General features: G+C 51.5%; 9 protein-coding genes across 9 annotated transcripts; 5 read left to right on the top strand and 4 right to left on the bottom strand.

The window, feature by feature from the left end:
- Positions 1 to 1,218: 1,218 nt before the first annotated feature.
- On the top strand, positions 1,219 to 3,207 carry V2A60_009507 (GMC family oxidoreductase; the record flags this gene model as incomplete). The annotated part of the gene is made up of 3 exons (XM_083260772.1): positions 1,219 to 1,616; positions 1,695 to 2,269; positions 2,339 to 3,207. 3 exons carry the CDS (start codon positions 1,219 to 1,221, stop codon positions 3,205 to 3,207), a joined length of 1,842 nt encoding a protein of 613 aa, XP_083116898.1.
- A 1,159-nt stretch (positions 3,208 to 4,366) lies between these two features.
- On the top strand, positions 4,367 to 5,140 carry V2A60_009506 (serine protease; the record flags this gene model as incomplete). Its single annotated transcript, XM_083260771.1, has 1 exon — positions 4,367 to 5,140. One exon carries the CDS (start codon positions 4,367 to 4,369, stop codon positions 5,138 to 5,140), a length of 774 nt encoding a protein of 257 aa, XP_083116897.1.
- A 1,147-nt stretch (positions 5,141 to 6,287) lies between these two features.
- On the bottom strand, positions 6,288 to 6,898 carry V2A60_009505 (uncharacterized protein; the record flags this gene model as incomplete). Its single annotated transcript, XM_083260770.1, has 2 exons — positions 6,288 to 6,555; positions 6,891 to 6,898. The coding sequence occupies 2 exons, from the start codon at positions 6,896 to 6,898 to the stop codon at positions 6,288 to 6,290; spliced, it is 276 nt and encodes a 91-aa protein (XP_083116896.1).
- A 3,162-nt stretch (positions 6,899 to 10,060) lies between these two features.
- V2A60_009504 (flavin-containing monooxygenase) lies at positions 10,061 to 12,052 on the bottom strand (the record flags this gene model as incomplete). Its single annotated transcript, XM_083260769.1, has 5 exons — positions 10,061 to 10,306; positions 10,424 to 10,528; positions 10,684 to 11,409; positions 11,482 to 11,855; positions 11,911 to 12,052. The coding sequence occupies 5 exons, from the start codon at positions 12,050 to 12,052 to the stop codon at positions 10,061 to 10,063; spliced, it is 1,593 nt and encodes a 530-aa protein (XP_083116895.1).
- An 846-nt stretch (positions 12,053 to 12,898) lies between these two features.
- V2A60_009503 (uncharacterized protein) lies at positions 12,899 to 14,563 on the bottom strand (the record flags this gene model as incomplete). Its single annotated transcript, XM_083260768.1, has 2 exons — positions 12,899 to 13,331; positions 13,392 to 14,563. The coding sequence occupies 2 exons, from the start codon at positions 14,561 to 14,563 to the stop codon at positions 12,899 to 12,901; spliced, it is 1,605 nt and encodes a 534-aa protein (XP_083116894.1).
- Positions 14,564 to 17,483: 2,920 nt separating this feature from the next.
- Positions 17,484 to 18,625, top strand: V2A60_009502 (MDR family NADP-dependent oxidoreductase; the record flags this gene model as incomplete). Its single annotated transcript, XM_083260767.1, has 2 exons — positions 17,484 to 18,245; positions 18,338 to 18,625. The coding sequence occupies 2 exons, from the start codon at positions 17,484 to 17,486 to the stop codon at positions 18,623 to 18,625; spliced, it is 1,050 nt and encodes a 349-aa protein (XP_083116893.1).
- Positions 18,626 to 18,871: 246 nt separating this feature from the next.
- On the bottom strand, positions 18,872 to 20,204 carry V2A60_009501 (uncharacterized protein; the record flags this gene model as incomplete). Its single annotated transcript, XM_083260766.1, has 3 exons — positions 18,872 to 19,931; positions 19,985 to 20,073; positions 20,127 to 20,204. The coding sequence occupies 3 exons, from the start codon at positions 20,202 to 20,204 to the stop codon at positions 18,872 to 18,874; spliced, it is 1,227 nt and encodes a 408-aa protein (XP_083116892.1).
- Positions 20,205 to 21,347: 1,143 nt separating this feature from the next.
- Positions 21,348 to 22,783, top strand: V2A60_009500 (translation initiation factor eIF2B subunit beta; the record flags this gene model as incomplete). Its single annotated transcript, XM_083260765.1, has 3 exons — positions 21,348 to 21,445; positions 21,535 to 22,632; positions 22,687 to 22,783. 3 exons carry the CDS (start codon positions 21,348 to 21,350, stop codon positions 22,781 to 22,783), a joined length of 1,293 nt encoding a protein of 430 aa, XP_083116891.1.
- Positions 22,784 to 23,510: 727 nt separating this feature from the next.
- On the top strand, positions 23,511 to 25,862 carry V2A60_009499 (uncharacterized protein; the record flags this gene model as incomplete). Its single annotated transcript, XM_083260764.1, has 2 exons — positions 23,511 to 25,668; positions 25,735 to 25,862. 2 exons carry the CDS (start codon positions 23,511 to 23,513, stop codon positions 25,860 to 25,862), a joined length of 2,286 nt encoding a protein of 761 aa, XP_083116890.1.
- Between the last annotated feature and the right edge of the window lie 32 nt (positions 25,863 to 25,894).

Genomic DNA, 25,894 nt, shown 5'->3' with positions numbered 1-25,894 from the left:
AATAGTACAATATCCGATCATCAGTATTATATTGAGAAGGCAGGGGATCTTCGCTGGCCAATATCCCATGAAGAATCGCAAAGCCACCTGTTTGCAAATTATGATGTCAACGATGATTCAGAATACATAGGTCCGAAATCGTGCCATTTGCCACGGAGAATGGCATTCAGTGCGGTTCACAATTGCAATACTTACCATGGTGCGATTACCGCTCTGCGGTCCCCAAGTGCACATGTATGCCGTAGACAAGCTGCCGAAAAAAGCCCCTAGTATCGCACAAATTGCAGCATCCTCGAAACCGAGCCCGAGCAGCAGGGGCCCTAGAAGGCCAGCTCCAAGGTTGTTGAGCGACAGATTGGCGCTTAACCAAAGTAGAAAGACTTGTACGTCGTTGGAAAGCGATGAAGCGTGGCGTTCATTCGGGGCCACCCGCAGAATGCCGCGCTTTTCGAAACCAGCTAATTCTTCTACCCAAGCGTTCCATCGCTTGAGTCGAGAAATTGCTTCGAGGCCATCTCTCTCACTCTTCTTGTCATTGTGCGACAAGACTTGCAATGTGGTGCGAGGCTCTGGCGCGACTCCTGGAGACGGGTCCGTTGGAACATTGTTTGCACCTGCCGACATGCCGAGCTATTCTCTCCTGGCGGCAAATCATGTGCCAATGAGTAGCGTAGAGGTGTCAGACAAAAATTTTCATGTTGTAGAAGCTTCGTGACGGGTCGCAGTAGATCAAAGGCCTCTCGTCTATTAGTACCACTCGCTTCAAGTGCTGTCGCGCTGTCTCCTCCAGGCATCGATAAAGTCGGCTGCGTAACTACGCGAATCGGAGACTTTCTGGTGAATTTACGCTATTTAGAGCGGGGGAAAGGCCGATCAATCGTGGGGCTTGTCACTGAACAAATCAAGTATTGCGAAACAGGGCAACCACAGCCAGCACTAGGGAGGACGAGGTTGCATGGCATGGTTAACTAGTGGAAAGGCTGCTTTTAGGGACAGGCTGAATAGCTACTAATCCGCAGAACTAAATCACTTTCCCAGCATTTCATTAGCCAATGACCTTTAGTCGAGCAGTTCGTTTATGGCGCGATAGATTAGCAGCGCGAGCCAGCTCAGCCTGCAGTCCCTGAAAACACCTCACCCATGAGTTTGCTGACAGGCTTTGAACAAGTGTCCGCATAGTTAATTGCATGCGTTGTCCATGCGCTTATGGTCATAAATATGCTCTCGGTCCGTCAATCATCACCAGATGCCTTCGCCAAGCGACCCTTCGACTATATCATCGTTGGAGGCGGCACAGCCGGGCTCGCCGTTGCGTCACGGTTAGCTGAGCGCAAACACTTGCAGGTTGGGGTTATCGAAGCCGGCAACTCAGTAGACGACGACGAAAATGTCAGTGTCCCCGCATTCTATGGCCGTTCTATCCATGGAGAGAATGATTGGTGCCACTCAACGACGCCGCAAGTTGGCCTTGGTGGCAAGAAACTGCCATGGCCACGAGGGAAAGCACTTGGGGGCACAAGCTCAATGAACTTCATGACCTGGGTGCGTGCAAGTCGCCAAGACTACGATGCATGGGAAGCACTTGGTAATCAGGGCTGGGGATGGGACGACATGCTGTGAGTCTCGCAGCATGCGATCCGTCAACTCAATAGCTGTCGGCTTACCTAACTAATAATATGTTGCAATCTTCTTAGACCTTTTTTCAAAAGGTCGGAGACCTTCCATCCACCGAGTGAGGATCTTGCCGCGAAGTTTGACGTACGGCATGATGCGAAGTCACTAGGCACTAGCGGCCCTATCCAGATATCCTACAACGAAGAGTACTCCGCGTCACACTGCCTTTGGCATCGCACACTCAACAGCATCGGTATTCCCACCAACGTCGCTCATACCGCAGGTTCGAACGTTGGTGTATGGACCAACCTTAACAGCGTCGACCCAAAGACGGCAAAAAGGTCGTACGCAATAAGCTACCTCAGTTCTGAGCCGCCTTCGCCGAACCTCCATATCTTGACCAACGCGTATGTCAAGCGTATCATTTTGCACAGCGATGGCGCACGCTGCAAAGCGAGGGGTGTTGTCTTTCAGTCTGGGGGGCGCGAGTTTGAGGCATTCGCAACACGAGAGACAATCATATCTGCTGGTAGTGTTCAATCACCCCAGATACTCGAGCTTTCAGGCATAGGAAACCCTACAATTTTGAAGCGCGCAGGAATCCCTGTGCAGGTCAAAAGCGTCATGGTCGGGGAAAATTTACAGGACCATATCAGTAAGTTCCTCTCCTGTATAATGACCTCCTACCCTGCAAGTGAAATAGGACTTTACTCATCACATTCAGTGCTTGCTACAATCTTTGAAGTAGATGCTCTGCTACCAAACCATGACCTCCTTACGGACAGCATCTGCGCGGCACAAGCACGACAGCAATATGAGGCAATGCGGTGTGGGCCGTTGACAGTTCTCCCCTGTTCAATCTGCTACATTCCAATGAAGAATATTGTGTCTGGACAGTGTCTTTCTGACATGAAGCTCCGCGCACAAGCCCACTCTGCGTTCAGCGCCGCGAAAAGCGCAATCGCCGTGGAACGTCTTGGAAACGACACAAACCTCGGTCATGTAGAGTATATATTTGACCTCGGTAACTGGAGCCCCTCGTTCAAGAGTGAAGCGCCTAAAAAGTACGGCACAATGCTTCAAATACTACAATACCCCTTTTCAGTTGGATCTATACACATACGGCCAAGTGGTAACAATAACAACGGCGAGAGTCCGCCGACAGAGCTACATATTGACCCAGGCTATTATCAAGGCGAACACGGCGGGCTTGACATCGAGGTCATGCAAAATGCAATGAATTTCTTACAAAAAATTGTTGCAACACAGCCACTAGCCAGCATTATCCATTGTCCCATAAGTCCTACAGCTGAAGATATGGAGGATAGCAATCGCATGCGGGATTGGATCGTGGAGAATACAATCACTGACTGGCATCCGGTGGGGACATGTGCCATGGGTGGCCATGGGGGCATCGATGAAGGCGTCGTCAACGAAAGGTTGCAAGTATACGGCGTAGAAAATTTGCGTGTCGTTGATGCCAGCATCATGCCATTGCAAATAAGCGCCCATCTACAGGCAACTGTGTATGCCATTGCAGAAAAGGGTGCCTCTATGATACTCGAAGACTTGGATAGTGGCGCTCTAAGCTGAAGCTTTGCAGACAATCTATGACGAATCTAGGATGCTCAATCAACGGTGTTGTGAGGGCAATTTGGGGTTTCTATATACGATGGCTTATTGTGTTGTTCCTCAGTTGTTACCAGTGCTGTTGCGGATATAAACCGGTCGTCGCCTCCACCTGTTGGCATGTAGGCTAAATCGCTCCTACTTCTCTGCCAGCGTCGGTATCATATTATGCTAGGGACTATAGGTTCCGTGAACATCTTATATTATTATTGAGATCGGTCATATATTATACGATGTTGTATACGAATTATTGTTACTGACTTTAGTTATATCCTGAACTGGAGATCCATGGGGTAGAATAAAGCTGCGGAATAGTTCTATGGGCATTTATTAACATCCTCACCCGACGCTTAGTAGCGGTCCAAGTTCGAGTAGCTGCCAGTTTGTTAGCGACACGCCAAGTTCAAACACCATCATCAAACTGAGAGCGACCCTCCCTCCGCAATCCCCCTGGTCTATCTCGACTAGGGCGCCCAGCTCTCAATGTCCTCACCGTCTCGACAACTGGAAACTCAGAGGGACTAGCGAGCCAGAGAATCACGCGATAAAGAATCGACTTGCTATTTCTGGCTCCAGACCCAGTGTTAGCAGTAGAAATTCCCGACGCTAGGACGAGCGCGCCGACCGTCCAAGCCCCTGTGGCACCCGGACGGTCGTGCCGACAATCAGTGCTCGATTAGGGAGGTTAGATGGCTTTGCGAGCAATAGTGATCATTGTAAGCACTTAGGATGCCTATCACTTGCCCTTAGTATCATTGCCCACTACACAGCTAACCTCCTCGTGATGTTGCACCGATGGCACTTGCCTAAACAGGCAGCTAGTGATCAGGTTAGCCTGACTTTTAAAAGAAGCATATAAATTAAACGAGACTGAATAGACTACCCAAATCATGCAGTTGAAGAAAACACTGCTAACAATAACACCTACCTTTCTCGCAATGGAGCTGGCGTCTTGGCAGAATACGAAGGACACTTTCCTATTCGGTTCGCAGGAGCCGATCACAGTCCTACGCTCAAGTATAAAGAGTGCTCATGAGCCCGTCTATCTTCACTCTTGGTTTTACAAGCCACTCGCCCAATTCGCCTTCTATCAACCTCCTTTGCTCTACTCAAGGCCTTCAACATGAAGACTTCTACCCTTCTCGCCCTCGCTACGCCGGCTATTGCCGCTAGCATCCCCCCCCAGGCGGACGCGGCCGACAAGCCCTTCGTCTGGGGCGGCGATGACACCGCGATCACTGAGGTCCCTTGGCAGATTGAGTTTGATGTGAACGGCCGGTTCGGCTGCGGTGGCTCTATCATTAGCAACCGTCACATTCTCACGGCCGGCCACTGTGTCCAGGGTCAGACCGCCAGCCGCATCAGCATCCGCGTTGGCAGCAACCAGGTCGGCCAGGGCAGGTCCTACAAGGCCTCCAAAGTCCAAGCCCACCCCAAGTTCCGGGCCGACAACAGCGGCATTGACTACGACATGGCCATCGTCACGCTTGCCCAGCCCCTCACCTTCAGCGACTCGGTTCAGGCTATCTCTATTGTGGATGCCGCTCCCCAGGCCGGCGCCGACGCCCTGCTCTCGGGCTGGGGCGAGACTGGCCCTGACCACAACTACCCCCAGACGCTCCAGTCGGTGCACTACCCTATCATTTCCAAGGCCGACTGCAAGAGACTCAACGGCAACAACTGGCCTACCTCTGATCGCTTCATCTGCGCTCTCCAGCCTGGCGGTGGCAAGGGATCTTGCTATGGCGACTCCGGTGGTCCTCTCGTCGTTGGTGGCAAGCTCGCTGGTTCTGTCTCTGGCGGCTATGAGTGTGCTGGTGCCCGTGCCCCCAGCACTTACGCTGATCTTGCCCACCCCGAGATTCGCAGCTTCATCAAGCAGGCTGCTGGTGTTTAACTGGGCGTGAATGTGATGCTTCATGACATCAATTGAAACGTCACTGTCATCTCTGTACATATGAGAGAGTTGGGAAGAACTTATGAGTTGCTTCCAATTCTTGCAACAGCTGATACGCGACATATATATTCAATACATAGGCTTTTAAAGAGTTATTGTGTTTAAGACTCTTCCGGTAACGCATGTGATAATGCTTCTTCGTTCCACTCGACAGTCATCTGTGATTCACTCTTCGAGAAATACGTGCCAGCTTGAACTTGCGATGGAGATCAGCCTAACTTATACTGAGTCAAAAGCCCAGAAGAGGTACCGCCTCCCAAGCCAATAATTCTCTCGTCTGTTAATGTCATCGCCGACAATAGAGTGTCGTTCTCGCTTTTGAGAAAGGAATCACAAGAGAGGGTGAGACCATCAAGCATGCCGGAATTTGAAATGGAGAATCGAGTCTTAGAACGAGCTGGTAAGGAAAAAAGGGCACGCGAAGTACAAGGGTGAGCACGTAGATAACTGTGAGCACAACTGCTATTACTACGCTAACGTCGGCCAACCCCTCAGAGCACCGACGTGAAGGGGCAACCTTGCGATGTCAAATGAAACAAAAGATACGAAGTATCAATTCTCATCCTCGGCGTTTGCCTCTAGCTTCGTAAATTTAGCCTACACTTCTAGATATATATTGATAGATCAAGTTTGTTCGGGTATAGTGTTCGCTCCGCTTAAGCTGCGCAACACTCTGTACTCTGTCGCGATATTTTAGATGGCAAGGTGTTCTAGGCAATTCCCAAGCAAGCTACATAGCTGCACGTCTCTGAAAATGAAGATACATTCGGGAGCTCTCGCAAATGAAAAAAGTTTCTATCCAAAATTCTGAGACGTGACGATTTGACCGATAGTAATAGCTTTCCAGTGGCGAGAAAACAGGATAAAATCGAGTGCAAACAGCGAGCAATGATCACCTTGATCCCTGCCAGGCTCTAAGCCTTACTGGATATTACATCAAGCTGTTTCCAATTTATCGAGACTCTACTCTATTCTAGTTGCCATCTAGCCATATAATCGCTTAGTCCCGGCATATGAATTTGAGAAGAACGAAACTGGCTACATTTCGTCGGGTCTATGTTCAAATGTAGAATGTAGTCTACGTTTCTCATACTTTCCAGCCGCTATAATTTATCTGGACTGATTCCAGAGTGATAGGGGAAGGGTAGCAAAGGGTATCGTAGGACGGCGAGATGACCCAGTTCTCAGAGCCGGCAAGGTTGCGCCTATTTCCGTAGATATCTGCGGCGTTGCACTCATCAAATGAGAATGTTGTGAAAGGAGCAAGTCCCCAGGGGCTCTGGCTTGCGTCCTCTTGAATCCACTCGACCGTCGAACCGCAGAGAGCAAAGCCATCAGGGGCAGTCAGCTCTAGACTATAGCTTTGCCCTGTCGAGCGATTTTCCATGTATCTATCAAGATTAGCGCCGGAATCATTGCCTAAACAATAAATATATGCTTACACAAATCCTGATGTGGTATTGTATGCCTTCACTAGTATGAAAACGGTATCTCCTGGCCTCACTAAAATGGCTGTGAGATCGAGTCTGATGAGTGTTGTTGGAATCGAAGCACACTTACCAACTGGCTGGTCCATAAGCCAAGATGTCTTTGGGTAAAACTCGTACCAGAATCCGTAGGTAAGAACATTATTTTGCAACTTTGTTCACGTAAGCAGTCTCTTCGCAACAACAACTGAAAGTGTACTTACCCGTGCATAAGTTCCAGCTTGGAGGATAGCCTGACAGCTTGGGCTGGCTCCGTCAATGCCGACCCATTGATAATTGTAGATCGGTTGTTCATAATATTGAAAATAAAGAGGAGATGCTGTTGGAACTACCCAGGAAGCAGAAACTTCACGAAAGTTGCTACCGTGAAGTACTTGACCGCACCAGTTACCGGAGCTGATATCTCTTCGAACAAGACTGCTGTCAGGGCTCCTGGTGGCCAACGCAGTCACACCACATGTGAGCAGCCGCATGATCAGGATCTGTAATAGCATCTTTGCGAAGAATAGAATGAACTTTGAAGACTGGAGCGTGGTCGGTGGAACTAAGAGGTCTCGGGATTGTCACCGTGTGTTGATACACTTCGTAGTGTTTCGAAAGCCAAAGTCGTCGCCTTAAATAAGCAGTTTGTTCAAGTATAGAAGAATGTCAATCCATTATTTGCCTCGGCCATCAGAGGAGGAATACTAACTCCACAATCACGCACAGCGTGACTAGTCGGTAATTATAGCGAAGAGGCGATTGCAATGTGCTTGGCCATTCCTCCCTTGATCAACTACTGGCCTGTGATAGGTGCATGCAAGACTGCCCATAATCTAGGGTTAACATCCAAGATCATATTATATTAGCCGCTGAGCTATAGCCCCGTAAGCACACCGCCGCGTTCAGGGATTAATAGCTGCAACAGGACCCATGGCACAGCTGATTCGTCACCGCAGAGGTTTGCTAGCTCAGTGCAAGACGATGCGTTTCCAAAGTTGCCAAGATCCGAGGATTCAAGACTCAAACAGGCTATTTGTACAGAGTACTTGTGTAACGGAAATAGAGGCGGTATAGAGAGGTACTCTTACTGTATAATTCGTTGGCTGAGGTACCTCTTCTGGCCCACCGCAGTCCAATATCCCCGTAGTTGGTTTTCCTTGGAAACTCATTGTCTACAGCCACAGCTACCATCATGCCGCCTGCTTAATGCTCGATCAGGGAAGGGACAATCGGAAAGGTTTCGATGGCTGCATAAGTAGACAAGTAGTTGTATCCAAGGGGTGCTCCACTAATAGCGTGGGATCCGTGTTATGCATAACTACTCGGTACCGTTTTCTGCTCAAACCTTGTTATATCTGGGCTGGTTATTTCTTCTTGGGTATTCTCCATTTCTGTGACCATTCAGACTCCGCTCGACGAGCCAACGACACCGGAGGTTTTAACGCATGTGACTTTGATGACCTCCTTCTAATAAGTATATGAGGCGACGAGGGAGCTACCCAGCCCCATTTTGAGAGGAATTCTTTCCACTGCCAGGCGCGCGCATTCCTGTTACAGAACCTGGAAACTTCCGAGTAATCTGCATGTGGGTCTATACCATCTGAGCCTCATCGGAGTTCATAATAAGAAGTCTGTGCTTGGGGGTATAGTCTTGGCAGTGCTATTAAGACGAGTCGTACTTGCCCTTCAGCTACATTTTTTCGGTCTAGCATTTGAAGATGATCCTTTCCGCACCAAATTTACTCCCAAAATATGTTTCTACTTTCTACTGCCCGTTCTGTTCGGTAACTAGCCTGCGACTGTAATCTTGCTGGCCAAGTTGGCATAGCCATCGAGCCCAAGTTTGGACTGATTTGGCTGACAAGTGTTTCAACTGTAGAGGTGCGTTACAGCTCTGTAGATTAGCGCTTCCTGTTCATGTCGCTACATTGGCCTGACCTGAAAAACATGCCAAGAAGTAGCCTAAAGTGCGTATTATATGGCGTGGGACATTAAATGGCCACACAGAAGGCTAAGAATTTCTGTTGAGAAATAATTTAGTAACTATGTCCATCTACTTAATAAGGGGCTTGTGCCGAAGAACATGGTCAGCTGTAGGACGAGCTGCACGTCAGAAAATCAGAAGCGGCTAGATAGATTATCGACCAGGTAGCCCATTATGTACCCAGCCAATGGTCTTATTAGTGGGTTCATCATTCGCCAAGCTTTTTGTTGGTCAAGGGATAAAGCAGAAGGGAGCATTGACATGAAATATCCGTATGAAATCTAAACGAGAGACTCAAGGCATCGTTCACAGTTTTAAAAGCATCAAGAATTCTTTTGGGAATGTGAGGGGCGTAAAGGCGAATAAGTAGTCCGTCTGAGAACACATCCCCATCCTGCGTCAGTCCCCCCAGGATTCTGTCGGGTCAAACTGTTAAGGTATGTTGATCGACTCCTTCTTTTGCCCTTCGATTAGCCTGGTCATTTCGTCCTAGACAAGCTCAACTGCATGCGTGACGAGACACGTTTACTGACAAAAGCAGGCTTATTGTTCTAGCTAGCCTATCACTTGAGCGAATACCAACACCGGAAATGGTATTTTGTTCCTGTAGCGATAGCACAAAGCAGCTTTGTGCCCCACTAGATCACCATTAGCAGCAGCAAAGTCGCTACGGTGCCATGTGCATTGTTGGTGCGCGAGAGCCAGCAGGGATCGTGAATACGCCGTGCTACTTACCACTTACTTCCATGACTCACATTTCCCATATCCGTAAAAGTCACAAGCAGCCTTTTCTTGCTCTATTCACAGCTTGTAGCAGAGACTCGCAATTATCTTAGAAAATGCTTCGCTGATAGTAGGATTTCCAGGAGCATCCTCCACATCGTCCGCCCTAGCACGAAGGGTCCGTATTGCTGCAACACTGCAAGGACAGTTGCATCTCGGTACGGTCGTTTTCATCCACTGGATGAGCACGTTCCCTTATGCATGTCCGCTTAGGTTTGCACTGTCATAGGTTGCGACGGGAGGATACACTCTCTGCAACTAGTCTGTTATTCTACAAAACTTCATGTGGCCATCTACTTATGCTACCCGCTTATCGATCTCTGCTCATGATATTGCTCCGGCTTTCTCTTCACAGGTGTGCCGAGGTGGACAGCCAGGACGTCAGGGTAGCCTAAAACAGTTCAAGTCTGTGAGATATCAAGTCCTTTCTCTTGTAACAAAGGCTGGAAAATTAATCGAACTCGAGGACATATTCTGATTGCGCGGTGTCATGTCGTCCGAAACAGCATTTCAATGACTCTACCACACGACTCAACCGCATCTTTATTAATCAGCTAACGAAAACACCCATAGCTAGACTCAGGACTCGACCATAGTATGCCCTTGGCAAACTCAAAACGCTCATTACAATTTTGCGAGGTCAAAGCCACTCTCCATGTCATCAAGTACCTTGCGAATTTCAGCAGCATAGACTGCTGTTCCGCCAACAAAGCAAACCGGTTCGTAGACCTTAGCAGGAATGCTGCCTCCCATATATGTTGATCTTGTGGTAGGAAAGAGAGAATTGTCGCAAGCGTCCACAACAAACTGTTTCCATTTGTCGGCAGCCTGGACTTTTGCATTCATGTACTTGACGCCGTCTGCTTGCATCTTCACAATTGCGTCAACAATCCACCTACCTTGGAGCTCAGCTGATGTTGGTCCATTACACAGAAGTGTTGGAGCTTGGGCCCCGTACATGTAGAACATGTTTGGATACCCGCTTACGGTCAACCCAAGATAAGACTTCGCACCAGACTCCCACTCTTTCTCCAACTCAGTTCCGTGAATGCTTTTCAGCCCAAGTTGCGTCATTGCGCCAGTGACGATGTCCTAGAGAAACGGGCTAGTTAGTATGACCGACGAGATAACAAGCTGATCCGCTACGCATGAGATGCACAACCACAAGGTCTTGCCACCAAAAGTCTGAGAAAAACAAATGACAAGAGGAAAGCTCGAGAGGAATTTGAAATGAAGCGTGAACTTACGAATCCTGTTGCCAGTGCAATTACGTCGAATTCGTGATGACTTCCATCCTCAAGCGTGATTCCCGTCTCGGTAAAGCTTTTAATCGGATTCTCCCTGATATCGACAAGATTGACCGACTCTCTGTTAAACTGTTCAAAGTAATCGTCCTCCAGGCACGGTCGTTTTATGCCAAAGTAGTGAGGCATAACCTCGGGTGCAAGCAGGTCTCTCGTCGCGGGATCCGAAATCCTATGCCGAGTCTGACTGGCCCAGAATTTGTATGCCTCGTTGTTGGTCCTGGCATCGAGAAAAAGATCTTTGTAGGAGCCGACCCAAAAACGGAAACCGCCATCTGTCCACAGGTCGGTGAAATACGCCTCACGACTTTCTGGCGTGTCTTCAAGGCCCCTGCGCTCATGCAAGTCATAAAGGAAGCCGGCAAACGTCTTTTCCCGAAGTCGAAAGAGGTCTTTGTAGAGACGCTTATTACACTCCTGCTCCGATATCGTGAGTGCTCGCTTTCTCATGGGTAGTGCAAGATTCGGCGTGCGCTGAAAGACATCGAGACTCTTGGCCTTTGGGCCCCACGCTTGGGTAATTTGCACGCCTGAAGCCCCAGTGCCAATGATGGCGCACTTCTTCCCGCTAACGTCAATAGTTCCTTCATCTGGCCAAAACGATGAGTGGTGGATAATACCCTTGAAAGTGTCAATGCCTGGCCACGGAGGAATGTACCTCTTGGAGGCCTAAATTCAACCACGGTTTCGCGTTAGCAGCGCTCTTATACCTGAGGATATATAGCCGATGAAGTGACCTACAAATCCCGTAGCCAAAATTAGGTATTTTGCCAGTACTGTACGACCATCGGCGGTCTGAATGGACCATTGTCCTCCATCAGTGTCAAACTGGGCACCGACAACCACCGTGTTGAAAGAGCAGTCTTTCTTGATACCCACCACCGCATCAACATGATCAAAATATCGGCGCAGTTCTTTATAATCGGGATAGTTGGTTGTCCAGTTCCAGGTGCTATAAACCTCTGGCCAAGAGAACTCGTATGAGGGAACCTCGGAATCAACCCCAGCACCCGGGTAGCAATTCCAGCGCCATGTGCCGCCAATATCGTCGCCTGCTTCAAAGATAACGGCTTTTATTCCGGCATCTCGAAGAGTTTTGAGCATAAATATGCCGGCTATTCCAGGAACAAATGTTAGAACCAAGATGAACATATATAACCAAATACATACCGAAGCCTGCACCCACGATCACTGCGTCAATGTCAAGGTCTCTTGCATATGGACCTGTACTTTCTGCGGCATCAATTGAATAATCGGTGAGACTTGTATTGAATCTCCTGCGACCTGAGCTTGTCTGGCTGCCGTCGGCCATGTTGAAATTTCGAGAGAGCAAAATGTATCTAATAATTCTGTTGATCCTCGGTAGCGTAGCTAGTACGGAGAGGTAGTGAGCAGTGTGATAATTTTCGAGGTCTTCATATGTAGTGTACTAGCGGTGGCTGACTTTTTATGTTGAATCATGGAAATGGGGGTTTACCAAGTCTGTCTTTTCGAGTGGGAAATTTTACTCCAAAGTCTTCGATAATGGGGATCGGCTGCTGTGAATCTTATATGCATATATTTCTTTTCATATATGTCAGCAGACGCCATACTTTCTGCTCTTCAGGTGATCGCAGGCTCTTCGCCCCTATCGTCTATTAGGAAAATAACTCAATGCACTTGCCAGATGCCCCGTATTATTTGAAGGGACGCCGAGGCTGTCGTGGGACAAATCTTCCGTTGGATTCTCGTCGAATTCTCGTTGTGCATCAAGTATTGTCAATATATGCAGCCTGCTCGCTGCGTACCCGCAGAAGAAAGCAGGCGTCATACAAATTGAGCGATAAACGCATTAGCGGATGCGTATGCTCACTGCTTGCTACCAGATCGATTCCAGAGAGAATATCTTGAACCACACACGTGCATACCACCATGTGCAGTATGCACACAATAGAGGCATGCCACAGCAGAGGAGTTTCATCACTACTTTTGAGACCTTGTGCGCACTCTATGCAATAGTCTAGACAACTTTTTCCAAGTTTCAAGATTTCAAATGTTTGCTGAGGGAAAAGTGGTTGCCTGTGTTATATTTCTCTCCCGTTCATATGCTTCTATACAACGAACTCGATGCCGACCCAACTCGAAGATCTCCGAGCTTCATGTCATATCTACGGCACACTTATTTCCTAGCTTTACCGAATTCCTCTATCCATGCCGTGACAAATGCCACCTCTTGATTATGTACGTCCACAATCTGTTTCGGGGGATATCCGGGTTTGTATTCGTCGGCTGGGATGTCGGATTCATCCCAGTGGTGAGTTGCGGGGTCGATGAGGATGAACGGCTGTTCGATTGTAGACTTGCGATCGCTATTGGCACCAATCCTGTGCGGCGTGGCGGCCCGCCACGGGTCTTGTTTACCATCTATAATGGCCAGCCGTGGATAGGAAAAGTTGACACCACCAAGTCTATTGATAGACTCGACATTCGGGGGATCAGAAATGCCAAAAGTCTTCTTGCACCCGTTGGCGGAACCCTCAATTGTGACCGCTCGGGAGAGGATACCGCGAATGTTCTTGGGGACGCCGGATCCTGTGAGAAAGAACCCCCATCTTTTTTTGCTCATCAGCTGGAAGACCTTGGATATCGTGGCAGGACTCAAGTCAACTTACTGGCTACATGTTTGATAGTACCAACTGTATCCATCGCTGAGCTGCGCGCTTCGCTGTTCCAGTTGCGCCTCATGCAACCATTGCTCTCTCTTTGATCCGTTGTCGGAGTTTTTCTGCTGAAGGCCAATGTAATTTAAAAGTGTTGTAGCCATGCGAGTATCGAATCCTGCGTCCTGCACCAGCTGTTCTGCCGTGGAGCGACTGCTCTCCAAGTCGGGGTAGGAAAGCTCTGGAGACGTTATAGTATTACAATAATCTTGTAGCGTGTTGTCGCTCTCCCCTTTCACCCAGCTCTCGCCTTGTAGTGCAGAAAACGGATGCGCAATTCGTTGCCCAAATGACGCATCGCTGACGGATGAGTTGTAGCCGAAGAGTTCCTTGACGGTACGAACCTTTGTACTGTCGTTGCTGAATATGGCGGTATCGACGACATATGTCAAGTTGGACATGACCGAGCCACAGTCGCCAGGCGCAAAAAGGCGTGTGGCCTCGGTGTACTCCCAGTAGTCATAGACGGCCCTTGTGACGCCTGACGACGATATGGCTCCCCAGTACACGTCTGGATAAAGTTTACGAGTAATAGCCGCAAACGCACCTGCGTAGGAACCACCGTAAATAATCCACGGCGTCTTGGCGGAGGTGAGGTCCTGATCCTCCAGCCCAGGAAACTGCACATGTTGCGCAAAGTAGGCTGTATCAGCCACAGCCTGTTCTGTGGTGAGAAATCGGTAATTTTCCCGGGACAGGTTAGGGACGGGGAAGCTCTTGCCATAGTAGCGATGCTCAAGGACGAGAACAATGCCACCCGTGGCCTTGGCAAGGAGAGGTCCGATTCCGACCCCGAGAGTGGGCCTCCGGTACTCGGCAGTTGCCTCGCCTCCGGCAATAACGATGACAGGGCCACCGGGCTTGTAATGGGAAGTTTCCAAGAAGTAACGAAGTGAAAAGAAGTCGTCCGAGTGCGGCTCATACTGGGTCTCGTTGTGAAAGTGGTCAACGGGGACGGAGAGGGTGTGCTCTTGAATGTTCGAGTTATTCACATTAATGTCTTTGTGGAGGCCTTTGACAGGCTCATAGAGCACAGGAAATCCATTCGGAGTTATAGCGGTAGTAGACTGTGTGACGGCTGCCAACACGATAGTGGCTATATATCCAGCGTGACTCCACATCATGATTTATTATCTGATTGAGCGGTCGCCTTGCCGCAAGTACAGTAGTTAGTAGAGGTAGTGGCGCAAATCTTCCTTGAAGAGAAAAATGAGGAGGTTCTCGGCGACTAAAATAGTTTCTCTGCAAGCTCGATGATGCAATACTAGACTTGCAATGTGGTCGGCACCTTTGTCTACTTGCCTGTTCAGGCAGGTCTCTGGCTCCAAATTATTACCGACGGTTACTACCATCGTATACTGAGTAGTTAGATAACGGACCATTAGCGTGGTACGTACGTAAGAGATACTACCTCAAGTTGACTCAACTATGAGGCCTGGCTTTGAGGTAGGAATTATCGCCAGCTTCAAGCATGATCCAAGACTGTCTTTGTATAGTATTGTAGCAGTGCGAATCTAGGGCTCGGATACATTTACAGTGGCTGCAGCGTCCTGCTAGAGGTCCGCTGCAAGGTCGCCTTACACTGGACAGTGATGGCAATAGCCTTACAGGCGGCAGGTAACATGCGTCTCATTTCTAGTGGGGTTATGTCCGTCTCCTGCACCAGAGTGTCGGTTGACCACTGGTATCTGCTTGCAGATCCAGGCGTGCTTTGGCCCCTGACAACACCTCGATACCACTATCAGCTTAATGATTCGGGGGCACGCTATGACTCATCTGCATAAACATGGTAACTCGCGAAATTACTATTCTATCATTGATTTGGTCGTTGTCACCAGGGCTAGTTGACATGATGGATACGGGCTGCCTACGGCTCTATTTTCTCTTCTTAGAGACCGCAGGGTATTAGGAAGATGTGAAACGAGTCGCTTCACCCTCTCTGACAGTGAATTTAGGTTCTCATAGCCTCGGTTGTACTTATTACAGTTTTCGATAGCCGATTAATATTCTGCAAGATGAGTGTTCAGTACTATAAATGCATGCCTTGGACTTTCTCAACTTTATCTTGTCGCTCGCGCCAAGAGCAAGAAAATTTTGGAGGCGCTCATGGTATTTCTTTGGAGTTGAAGAGGAATATCATGGTCGGTTATCTGGGGGGGGGACCTTGAGTGGTACAGACCTGTCGCTGGTCACGAAGGACTAAGTCGGTAGCACCTTCGCCGCGTATTTCGTTGCAGGAAAGAAATCCGAATCCATTTAAACTGTATTTCAGAATTATCGTAATAAACGGTGTGCCTGAGTTTTGGGCATAACCCACAATCATTGCCACGTTGAAACGTAAATCGCCGCTGCCGCCCACGTAAAAGCCGCCTTCATGAATCTGTACTGCAATAGACAGAGAAAACGATGAAGGAAGGAAACGGGTAGGAATAGGAAAAGCTTGTAGGCTATCAGGCCACGACGGACCTCGTCAACCCAAGCATCATCATAGGTCCTCTATGCCGGGCGATGTTGGGCTTGGGCTTTTGCCGATACGACAGACCCAACGGCACGATGGTAAATATGATTGCGCCTCTAAAACGCAAACTAGAAGTTATGAGCAATGTTGGCGCAGATCGGTCCGGCATCAAAAAGTCGACTTTCTTCATGGAAATTTATGAGGGTACTCAAAATGAAGAGATTGCCCAAGCCGAGGGGTTCAAGCCGAGGGGTTCTCTCTGGGCAGTCGACTACTACATGTGCCTGCCGAATCTCTAAGCGACTCAGAGGCAGTGTCTAGTAGTTATCTTGCAAGAGCCCTCGGGCGTTTCCAAGGACACTATGCTACGTGGGGTGGATGTGGTAACAAGAAAGAATTTTCTTTGAGAAATGATGCCAGGGCAAGACCAGGCAAAAATGTCGCGATTTTTTTCTGTCGCTAGGTTTTCAAGGGACGGACAGCTATTGCGGCTCCAGCCTGTTCATGTGGAATTGGACGTCAGTCAAGAGTCTTTGGTCGAATATTCTTGGTCCATGAAATGTCCCAAATATAGAAAACTTCCTTTCGCCACGGAGACTTTAAAGATCTTGGCACACACCATTCGTTGCTGCCTCAAGCTTTATTGAATTTTTTTCTCGGGTCTCAGGCCGGGCCAGTGAAAATGTAAAGACAACATGCGCAGATTGGTACCAATGGAGCGATTGAATAATTCATTTGTTGGCTGGCAAGGCCGATTTCACTAGTTATTCGCCATGACAGAATTTGGAAAGAAAAAAGAATTGGGCAGGTCCGTGAAAAGGAAAAGTAAAGAGGCCCGAGAAAAGTCCGCCTTCTTGTCGCGTTCGTGTCGGCGGAGTTGAGGAGATTAGATCTCAAGGTCCGCAAACTGCGCCAGAATGGAGCGTCGCCAGGCCGGACGGTTCGGCGCCGCCGCCGCCGCCGCCGCCACGGAGAAGTTCTGACAATTGCTGTTGCCGATGGCTGGTTCATTTGCTCCATAGTGGCTGCCGGTACTACGAGTAGTCATGTTAACCAGATATAGCAGATCTGCTGTCAGAATCTAATCCTAGATGTCAGCGGCTACGCTTATTTCTATCCTAGCCCCAACTAGATAACCCCCCGAAAGAGCTCCGAAAGCTCTACTTTACCCATAAGGCAGTCAGTTAGTTACCCACCATCATCCAATATGGCGATAGTTTTAGGGGCTGCAATAAGTGGGCTCTGCCTCGGCAAACTTCTTGATCACCGTATTCTCCGTTGCGGTTGACCATCAGAAAGTCGTGCTGTACTGAGCGATTAGAAATATTAGCGCAACGCGTTTGGATTATAAATCCGGGCATTGTGGCGCTTGTCGAAATTCAGGCCTCCAGGTGTGCGAGCCGGCAAGTTGTTTGCTGAAGACGCGGAGCCTTTTGTGAACTTTAATATAAATACGTCGACGCTCCGTTACTACATCATTGACGCTTATATCTTGACATTATCCATTCACCTCTTGAGCCTTGTATTTCTTCTTCCCCCCTCCCCCCTGCGAAAATATCGCACCAATCATTCGTAAACAGGCAGACATGGCCCCCAACGAGACTTTCATCTTCAAGCAGATCCCCAAGGGCGTTCCGGTGCCCGGCCAGGATCTCGCTGTAGAGAGCCGCGAGATTGATCTCGAGACCCCTCCCAAGGGCGGCCTCGTGCTCGAGGTCCTCGAGGCCTCGTACGACCCATACCTTCGCGGGCGGATGCGCGAGTCCAGCACCAAGTCGTACGCGGCGGCCTTCCAGGTCGGCGAGCCCATCACCAACGCGACCCTGTCCAGGGTCCTGAAGAGCGACAGCCCCGACTTCAAGCAGGGCGACATTGTGCGCGCGCACACGCCCATCGCCGAGTATGCGCGCCTGGACGACCCCGCAAAGGCAATGGCGTTCAAGATTGAGAACCCGCACGAGCTCGACCTCTCCTACTTCCTCGGGCCGCTGGGCATGTCCGGCCTGACGGCATGGTCCAGCCTGTACAGGATCGGCAAGCCCAAGAAGGGCGAGACCATCTTTGTCAGCTCGGCCGCCGGCTCCGTGGGCCAGATTGTCGGCCAGATCGCCAAGCACGAGGGCCTGACCGTGATCGGGTCCGTGGGCACCGACGACAAGGTCGACTTCATCACCAAGGAGCTCGGCTTCGACGCCGGCTTCAACTACAAGAAGGAGAGGCCCGCCGACGCTCTGCCCCGTCTCGCCCCGCAGGGCATCGACATTTACTATGAGAACGTGGGGGGCGAGCATCTCGCGGCCGCGCTGGACAATATGAAAGTCGGTGGCAGGATTCCCGTCTGCGGCATGGTACGTACACATGTGTCCTCGAGAGCTTGACTGATGGTGTTGAATGGCGCAAAAAAAAAAAAAAAAAAGGTGAAGCTGACAGTATTTTGCAGATCAGTGGCTATAACCAGGAAGCGAGCGAGCGCGCCAGCATAAACAACCTGATTCAGCTGGTAGCCAAGCAGATTCTCATGCAGGGCTTCCTCGTTCACACGCCGGGTTTTGGTCCCGACTACTTCCAAGAGCACTTGGAAAAGCTGAGCTCGTGGTTGGCTGACGGAACGTTCAAGTCGAAACTGCATTTTACCGAGGGCATTGACAATGCTGCCGAGGGCTTCGTCGACATGCTTGAGGGCAGAAACTTTGGCAAGGCCATCCTCCGAATCAAGTCCCCAAATTAGATAGTCGAGATAGTAGCCAAATCGAATAGATTGCCCTACCTACGTCCTGACGCTCGTGGCTCAATAATCAAAGTTGAAAAGGTAGGTGGAACTCAAAAGACTTTTCTTTCTATGTACAATTTTTGAGTCTGTTCCAAAGCCATATCAGGCAAAGTCCACATTCTAAACGCCGCCCTGCAACTTGCAATCTATATTCTACGCCGCCCCGAAATGCCGTCGATACCAGACACATTGCTCCCTAATTCATTACAGCTCATCATGCGCTGACCGTCCACTGTCTATATGCAGGTCGACACCTAGCTTCTTGCGCCACGTCTCCCACAGTGCCCAAAAGTCGTTTTCCATGGCCTTGTCCATCTGATCGGGTAATACGATTTCGTATGTGACGTAGAGATTGCCAAACTCGTGCTTATGGTAAACGGAATCACCATCTTCGTGCCACTTGGGCATTCCCTCGCCAACAATAGTTTCGACGTGTCCGCACTGAACCGTCTGGCCGCGCTCACGCCCTAGTCGCACCACATGATGGTCTAGATGGGTCAGGTTTCTCGACCATTCACCCATCCAGGCTTCGCGCAGGCTGAGAACCTCGGTCCAGTATAGATCATCTCCGTTGCGACGGAAGAATGCGCCATCGACGCGATCGGGATTGTCCTGGGGAGAAGGACTCTTCTCTGCCAGAGTCACAAGCAAGTCGCCAGCAACCCAATCGGGACTCTCGTCCGCTTCATTCTCGTAGGCGACGCGAGAGTCGCGCTTTGCGCCGCGGTCAATTTTGAGTGTGATTGTTGTGGGTTTCTTTTCGACTCGCATGCCCTGGCATGTTGGGCAGACGTTTTGTATCGTCTTGCCACGACCGCCGCAGGCGTCGCATCGCATCTGCATTTGCTGGAACATGCCTGGAGCAAGCTGCTTCTTGACGATGCGCACTCCGTGGCCGTTACAGGCAGAACAGTGGTCAACTTGCTTGTCTCTGCTTCCAGTGCCCTCGCATGTCTCGCAAATATGCTGCTTGTTCCACTGGAACTCCTTGGTCGCGCCATTATAGAAGTCGCGGAGGGAGATTTCGACCTTGACTTCGACGTTGTGACCTCGAGGCTCGCCGGGTGAGGAGCCAAAGTGGCCGTGGCCACCAAAGAAACGACTGAAGAGATCAAAGGGGTCCCCGCCGCTACCACCTCCGTTGCGCTTGTTTTGGACGCCTTCGTGCCCGTGTCGATCGTAAATTTGGCGGGTTTCGGGGTCGCTGAGGACTTCGTAGGCTTCAGAGACGGAAACAAACTTGTCTTTGGCGGTATCGTCACCACTGCATTCAATTAGTACCGCATTCTACAGCTGTTGTAGGGCGAATCGGCATACGGATTCTTGTCCGGGTGAAACTTTTTGGACAGCTTACGGTAGGCCGTCTTTAATTGCTTGTCATTGGCAGACCTGTCGACGCCAAGAACCTAGAGAGATGTTAGTTAGACCAAGTCTAACAAGGAGCAAGCAGGCGACGTGCCTTGTAATAGTCTTCTGCGGAAAGCGCAAGCTGCAGCAGCGACAGAAGAAGCACCAGCGCGGCGATCTTAGCCAACATGGCTCACAAGAGGACCCGGTTCGGGACAGGTTTCCCAAATAGATGAAGAAAAAGAGACAAAAAGTTGAGATGAATCAATCAGCGCGTAGGTAAAGGAGTGACTGTTCTGCACGTAGTCGAATGGCAGAGAGAGTTGTTGGGAGGGAGCTTGTGTCGTCGAGATAGATAAGTAAGAAGATGGACACGCCTTGTAGAGACGCCTTGTAAGCGACCAGCGTGTTAACAATTTTTAGTGGGACCGGCCGTGTGGCGATGGCACTGATAGGTAAAAGGTTCTACCTAGTAGGTACCTACCTACTAACCTAGCGCCTACCTGGTAGGTACTGAGTACTCACTAAATGAACAACATACCTACAACGCAGTCCAGATCAGACATACCAAATACATTGTCAGAGACAGTCGCGTCTTGGCAACAATGCACTGAATTCCATCATTTTAACCCGCGTCCGGTGAGTGGCCGAGGTTCTCTTTGACAGATGATTCCCTGGCTCGATGCGTGTTGCAACATCAAGCAGCGAGGTTCGGTCCTACCAAGCACCTAGGTAGAGCTTCCCATTTCTCGAACAAGATTCCTTGCAAGATACACATATAGTCATGATCCGTCATCCACGTCTCAAAGTTCATTCTTCAGTGTTTCGTTAGCCAGGAAACTCTCTAGCGCACGCTCTGCACATACAAAACAGTTATCCTAATGCTTCGCCGCCGTCGTACGTCTTGGGCGATCAAATTTCGACAAGCTATATATTCATACATCTATACATCTATATATCAAAAACACTGTAGCAAATCTGTATTCTGCCTGAAACCATATCGACTTTTACCCGCCAAAAGCTGCCAGATGGCGAGAATTCCCCCACTACACGTTCCAGCACCAGCCCGCTAGCGGAGTAGCCCCGCCATCTCAAAGTGCCAAATTTGAGATTTTGAGTCACCAAACCGCAGCGACTCCCCCCCTCGTTTGCGCAGTAACCACCCTCGACACTTCAAGAGCTCTCTCGCTGCAATTGATCTCCCCCGAGCTTCAGATTATATACATGCTTTCGCAATACTACCCCGCAGCCTCCTCATTCCTCGACAGCCCAGTCCCCGCCGTCGCAAAACCCCGTCCGCCTGTAGCCTGCTCGTTGCCAAAGCTCCCGCGCAATGCCGTCGGTATCAGCAGGCTATGCGCCTGATCTGGATAAACTGATAAAGTCGCTCAAGGGACAGCCTCTCGATGCTTCTGTTGAAAGTCTCCTCTCGTGTGTTGCGCTTTCCCTTTCAACCCCAAGAGCCGCATCAAACATGGCGTTTCGCGACCGTCAACCTCATTCGCTAACAAGGTCCCCAGCCTTCTCAAACGACGTCAGATCAAGGGCTCCGAACCCTGCGCCATCGCCACTGCCCATATCCTTCTCCAAGTCGTGGCGCGATCGAAATGGCAGGACGTCGACGTTCTCATCGACAATGTTTCCCAAGTCGGCCGCCGGCTCGTCAAGGCGCAGCCCACAGAACTCGCCATCGGCAACATTGTCCGTCGCGTGCTTGGTCTGATTCGCGACGAAGCCGCCGAGGAGCGCCACGATCAGGAGGACGAGACGCAGAGCGAGGCATCAACGCCCGCCGTCCGCCCAGACACGGATGGCTATGCGTCCCCGAGGCCGCGACCCCAACTCTCCTCGACGCTCAGCTCGGCCGGCCTGCCCAAAACTCTCTTCCATCTTCTGTCCGCCTCGCCCGATGTCGACCTCGCTTCCAGCGGCCCTGGCTCACCCTTTCACAACTCGGGCACCTCGACGCCAACATGGAAAGGCACCTACAGTCAGATCCACGCCCTACGATCCGAGGTCATTGACGGCATCGAGGAGATTATGGACGAGATCAGCCAAGTAGATGATCAGATCGCCGCTCTCGCCGACGCCCAGATCCGCCCCGGCGATTTCGTCTTGACATACCGGCCCTCCACCACGGTTGAGCGCTTCATTCTGCGCGCCGCCCAGAAGAGAAAGTTCACCCTGTTCTTGGCCATTGAGGCTCCCAGCAAGCCCACCGCCGAGGCGCCGCACGCTGCGTTCCGTAAGAAGCTGGCAGCGGCCGGCATCACAGTCATCAACATTCACAACTCGGGTCTGACGGCGTACATGTCCCGCGTGGACAAGGTGATTCTCGGTGCCAAGGCCATCGTGGCCAACGGCGGCGTCATGGCGACGGCGGGATCCGCTGCGATTGCGCGCGCTGCCAAGGAGCACGGCACTGCCGTTATTGTCTTGAGCGGTGTGTACAAGCTCAGCCCTGCCAACCCCTTTGCAGAGGACAGCCTTATCGAGTGGGGAGACTCGTCAAGCTTTGTCGATTTCTCAAACGGCACCATGGTGAACCATGTCGAGATCCGCTCTGCACTGACAGAAATGGTGCCCTCGGCATTCATCGATACTTACATAACAAACCTGCAAGTTTATTTCTGGGAACATTGTCAGGGTAGCTGATACTAACAAATGTCTAGGGGCACCCACTCGCGCGACTACTTGTCCAGCATCATTGCTGACCACTACAAGCACCAAGATGTCAATTTTGATCTTGTTGGTGAACGTATGGTCTGATGAAACGCAGCGGTATGCTGTTGAAGAAAAATAATAGGGGTGGCTAGGCAGTGTAAGAACTTACTACACATAATTTTATTCGCTCTTAGATAGCCAGTCAATCTACTGATTGCAATACCTCGTCTATGTAAAGAAGCTCAGCAGCTTGGACATCAAAACTTGTCTCTCCTCGTACGCCACATCTACCTCCATCAAACGTGCCGCATTTCCGCCAATGTCTATTCGCGGGCTCGCCTTATTTCTGCCTCGGTACTTCTTCCTTGAACTGATATTAAATAAAATTCTTTCTTGTTCATTTTCTGCCCCTCTGCAAATGAGCGCCAGCTTGGTGACCCGAACCCAGCTAATGCACAGGACAAACAATATCTAGCCCGTTAGCAAAATGCAAGTCGTTCGAATAATCGTCTTCTATGAACTCTGCCACTTCTTTTCAAGCTCCGCCTCTACTTGCGATTTGCCTTGATCGTCGGGGTGCGCGGCCCGCCCAATCAACAAAAGGGCTGACGCAAGCCCGCCCACAGGGCTGACGAAGAACGCGCAACGAGCTACGTTAGCTCCAGTGAGGCACGGCAGCCTGCCGAGGCTGAGAGGGAAACTGGCTGAGTTGCTCTTGGGTAGCGTGGGATTGTGGGATGGGTGATCAAAGACGCTCTTGGCCCTTGCAAACAGTTTTGATCCCTTCTTCATCAACTACGTGGGTGATATTTTGTCCTTTTGATTGCAAATCATGTCAAGAGCTGTACCTCCCCACGGCGGCGACGCACCGCCGCCATACTCGGAAACAGACATCTACTCCAACTCGGGCGCTGCCGCTGCCCCCTCCTCCACCTCCTCGGCGCCGCCGCCGACCACGGCAGACGACGTGGCATCCCGCATGTCGTCCTCGAACGAGGAAATCATCTACACGCCCCCAGACACTCCTCGCACAGGCAGCGCCGGGGCCGGCACCATCATCGGCGTTGCGCAGCCCGGCGCCGACCTGTACTTTGAGACGAGGCCCCCGCCCCCGCCGGACGTGATTCCGCCGTCGACGCTGGTGCACGCGCTGCAGCTCGACGCGCCGTCGCTCCCCGACGACTTCCCCTTTCCCAGCGACTGGGAGAAGCGCGACGTCAACGCGCAGGACTGGGCCACGTTTATCAACTTTTTGCTGCCCGACCACACCACCCGCGGCAACGACGTCGTCCTGGAGCGCAAGCTCCGCGCAGAGGCCGAGAGCGAGGCCGGCGACAGCGTGAGCAGCGGGCGCTCGCAGCAGGCCGAGCTGCAGAGACACCTCCTGCGCACCGCCGGGCCCGAGGCTCTGCGTGATGAGGCCCAGCGACGGGCGAATGCCCTGGCCACCGTGCACGAGTGGAATGCCGGCTTCTTCGGACCGCGAGGCATCACCGTCATGATTGCTCCCGGCGGAGATGATGAGATTCATCACGCTGCAAGCACAAGGGGTGGTCAAGGTCAGCCGGACGCGGGAAGTGATCCTCGGTTGCCGGATCCCACATCTTTTAGAATGGACGCCGATGGCATCACATATGGCAGAAGGTTTGTCATGGATTCCAACGGTATCCGTATAGGCTCTCTGATCATGGATGCTGGCGGCATTCGCATGGCGAGCCATGAGAATGATGCACCAGGGACCTCACACGAAGCAGGAGCGGGGTCGTCATCACGCAACATGCCAGGTTTCTCGGGAACTGAGCCTCCTCCGCGCGGAAGAACCGCGGTCAACGTCGGCGTGAACATCAAAGGCAAAGACAAGGCGCGGGACCGCTCAGCCTCGTCAGTCTCTTCAGTGTCATCCGCCTCTTCGTCTTCCAGCGTGTCCTCGCTGGATTCCCTGCCCGACTACGACGACGTGCGCGAGCAGCAGCTGCCCGCCTACCTCGGCATCCTGCAGGACTGGACGTCCAAGCCGAATCACCTGCGCACCAACACCGACGTGGCATGGCTCAAGAACGAGCTCAAATCGGCCCGATCGCAGGCATCCGGCCCGCACGCCGACAAGAAGGTGCTCAAATCACAGATCAAGGCGCTTCTGAAGCAGTGGAAGCAGATCCAGCGCGAGCAGCACAAGGCGCAGCGCGACACCCGCAGCGCGCGCAAGAAGCAACGCAGGCAGGAGAAGCGCGAACGCAGACAGTGGAAGAGGGACATGAAGCGGTCGCAGAGGGACGTGCGGCGGGCAGAGAGGGACGCGCGACGACACGGCGGGCATGTGCATCATCCTCCGGGACCCCCCTCCTTGCCCCCTCTGCCGTACGGGTCATCGTCTATGCCCGCTCCGCCACCCATGCCGTCCATGCCGGCTATGCCGCACGGAATGATGCACGGCTCACCGTCGCGAGGGTTCCATGACCACCGCCCTCACCAGCATCGCCACCATCGTGAACACGGCTTCGGTAGCAGGGGAAGCTGGGGTCATCGCGATCACGGTGGCTTTGGCCGCGGCGGCTTCTCCGGCGCGTGGCCTTCCCGTGGGCCTCACACGCATACTTCTTGGGCCGGTCGCCACCAGCCACCGGGGGGTTGCTGGTCCGTCGACGGTGACAGGCACAACGAGGCGCAGTCTTCATCGTCGCCGCCGCCGCCGCCGCCGAACCCGGCCATCGCGGCCAAGTACACGGCAGCGCAGAGCATCGAAGACGCCATCCGCACGCAGCAGGAAAAGGCCGACAAGATGGACGCCGGGCCCGGCAGGGACGCGATCCACAGCGCCATCGCGTCCATGACGCAGTCGCTCGAGTCGCTGCGGGTGGACGCCGATGCCGAGTACGCCCGCCACGTGGCGGACTCGCACATTGCGCAGGAGAGGTCCGCCGCCGCCGCCGCCGCCGCGCAGGAAAGATCAGCCATCGCGACGGCTAGTTGGTGGACCACCGACAAGGGCTGTAGGTCGAGGCACTGGCCCTCCGAGAGACGACGAGTCAGGGGCTAATAATGCTGTTTCTTACTAGGTTTGAGCTTTCAACCGGGCGCCAAGATCACGGATGTGAGGTTTCCGTCGGACAACTGGTGGCATGGGACATACAAGGGCCAAAGTGGCTTCTTCCCCCCCAGCCATGTAAAGCTGCTGCCCATGTAGTGTGCCCATTATCGTAAACTTTTCCGAGCTGG

Source organism: Cordyceps javanica, chromosome 6 (genome assembly GCF_051103115.1).
Source record: "Cordyceps javanica chromosome 6, complete sequence".
Classification (NCBI taxonomy): Eukaryota; Fungi; Ascomycota; class Sordariomycetes; order Hypocreales; family Cordycipitaceae; genus Cordyceps; species Cordyceps javanica.
This window is presented reverse-complemented; position numbering and strand designations above follow the sequence as displayed.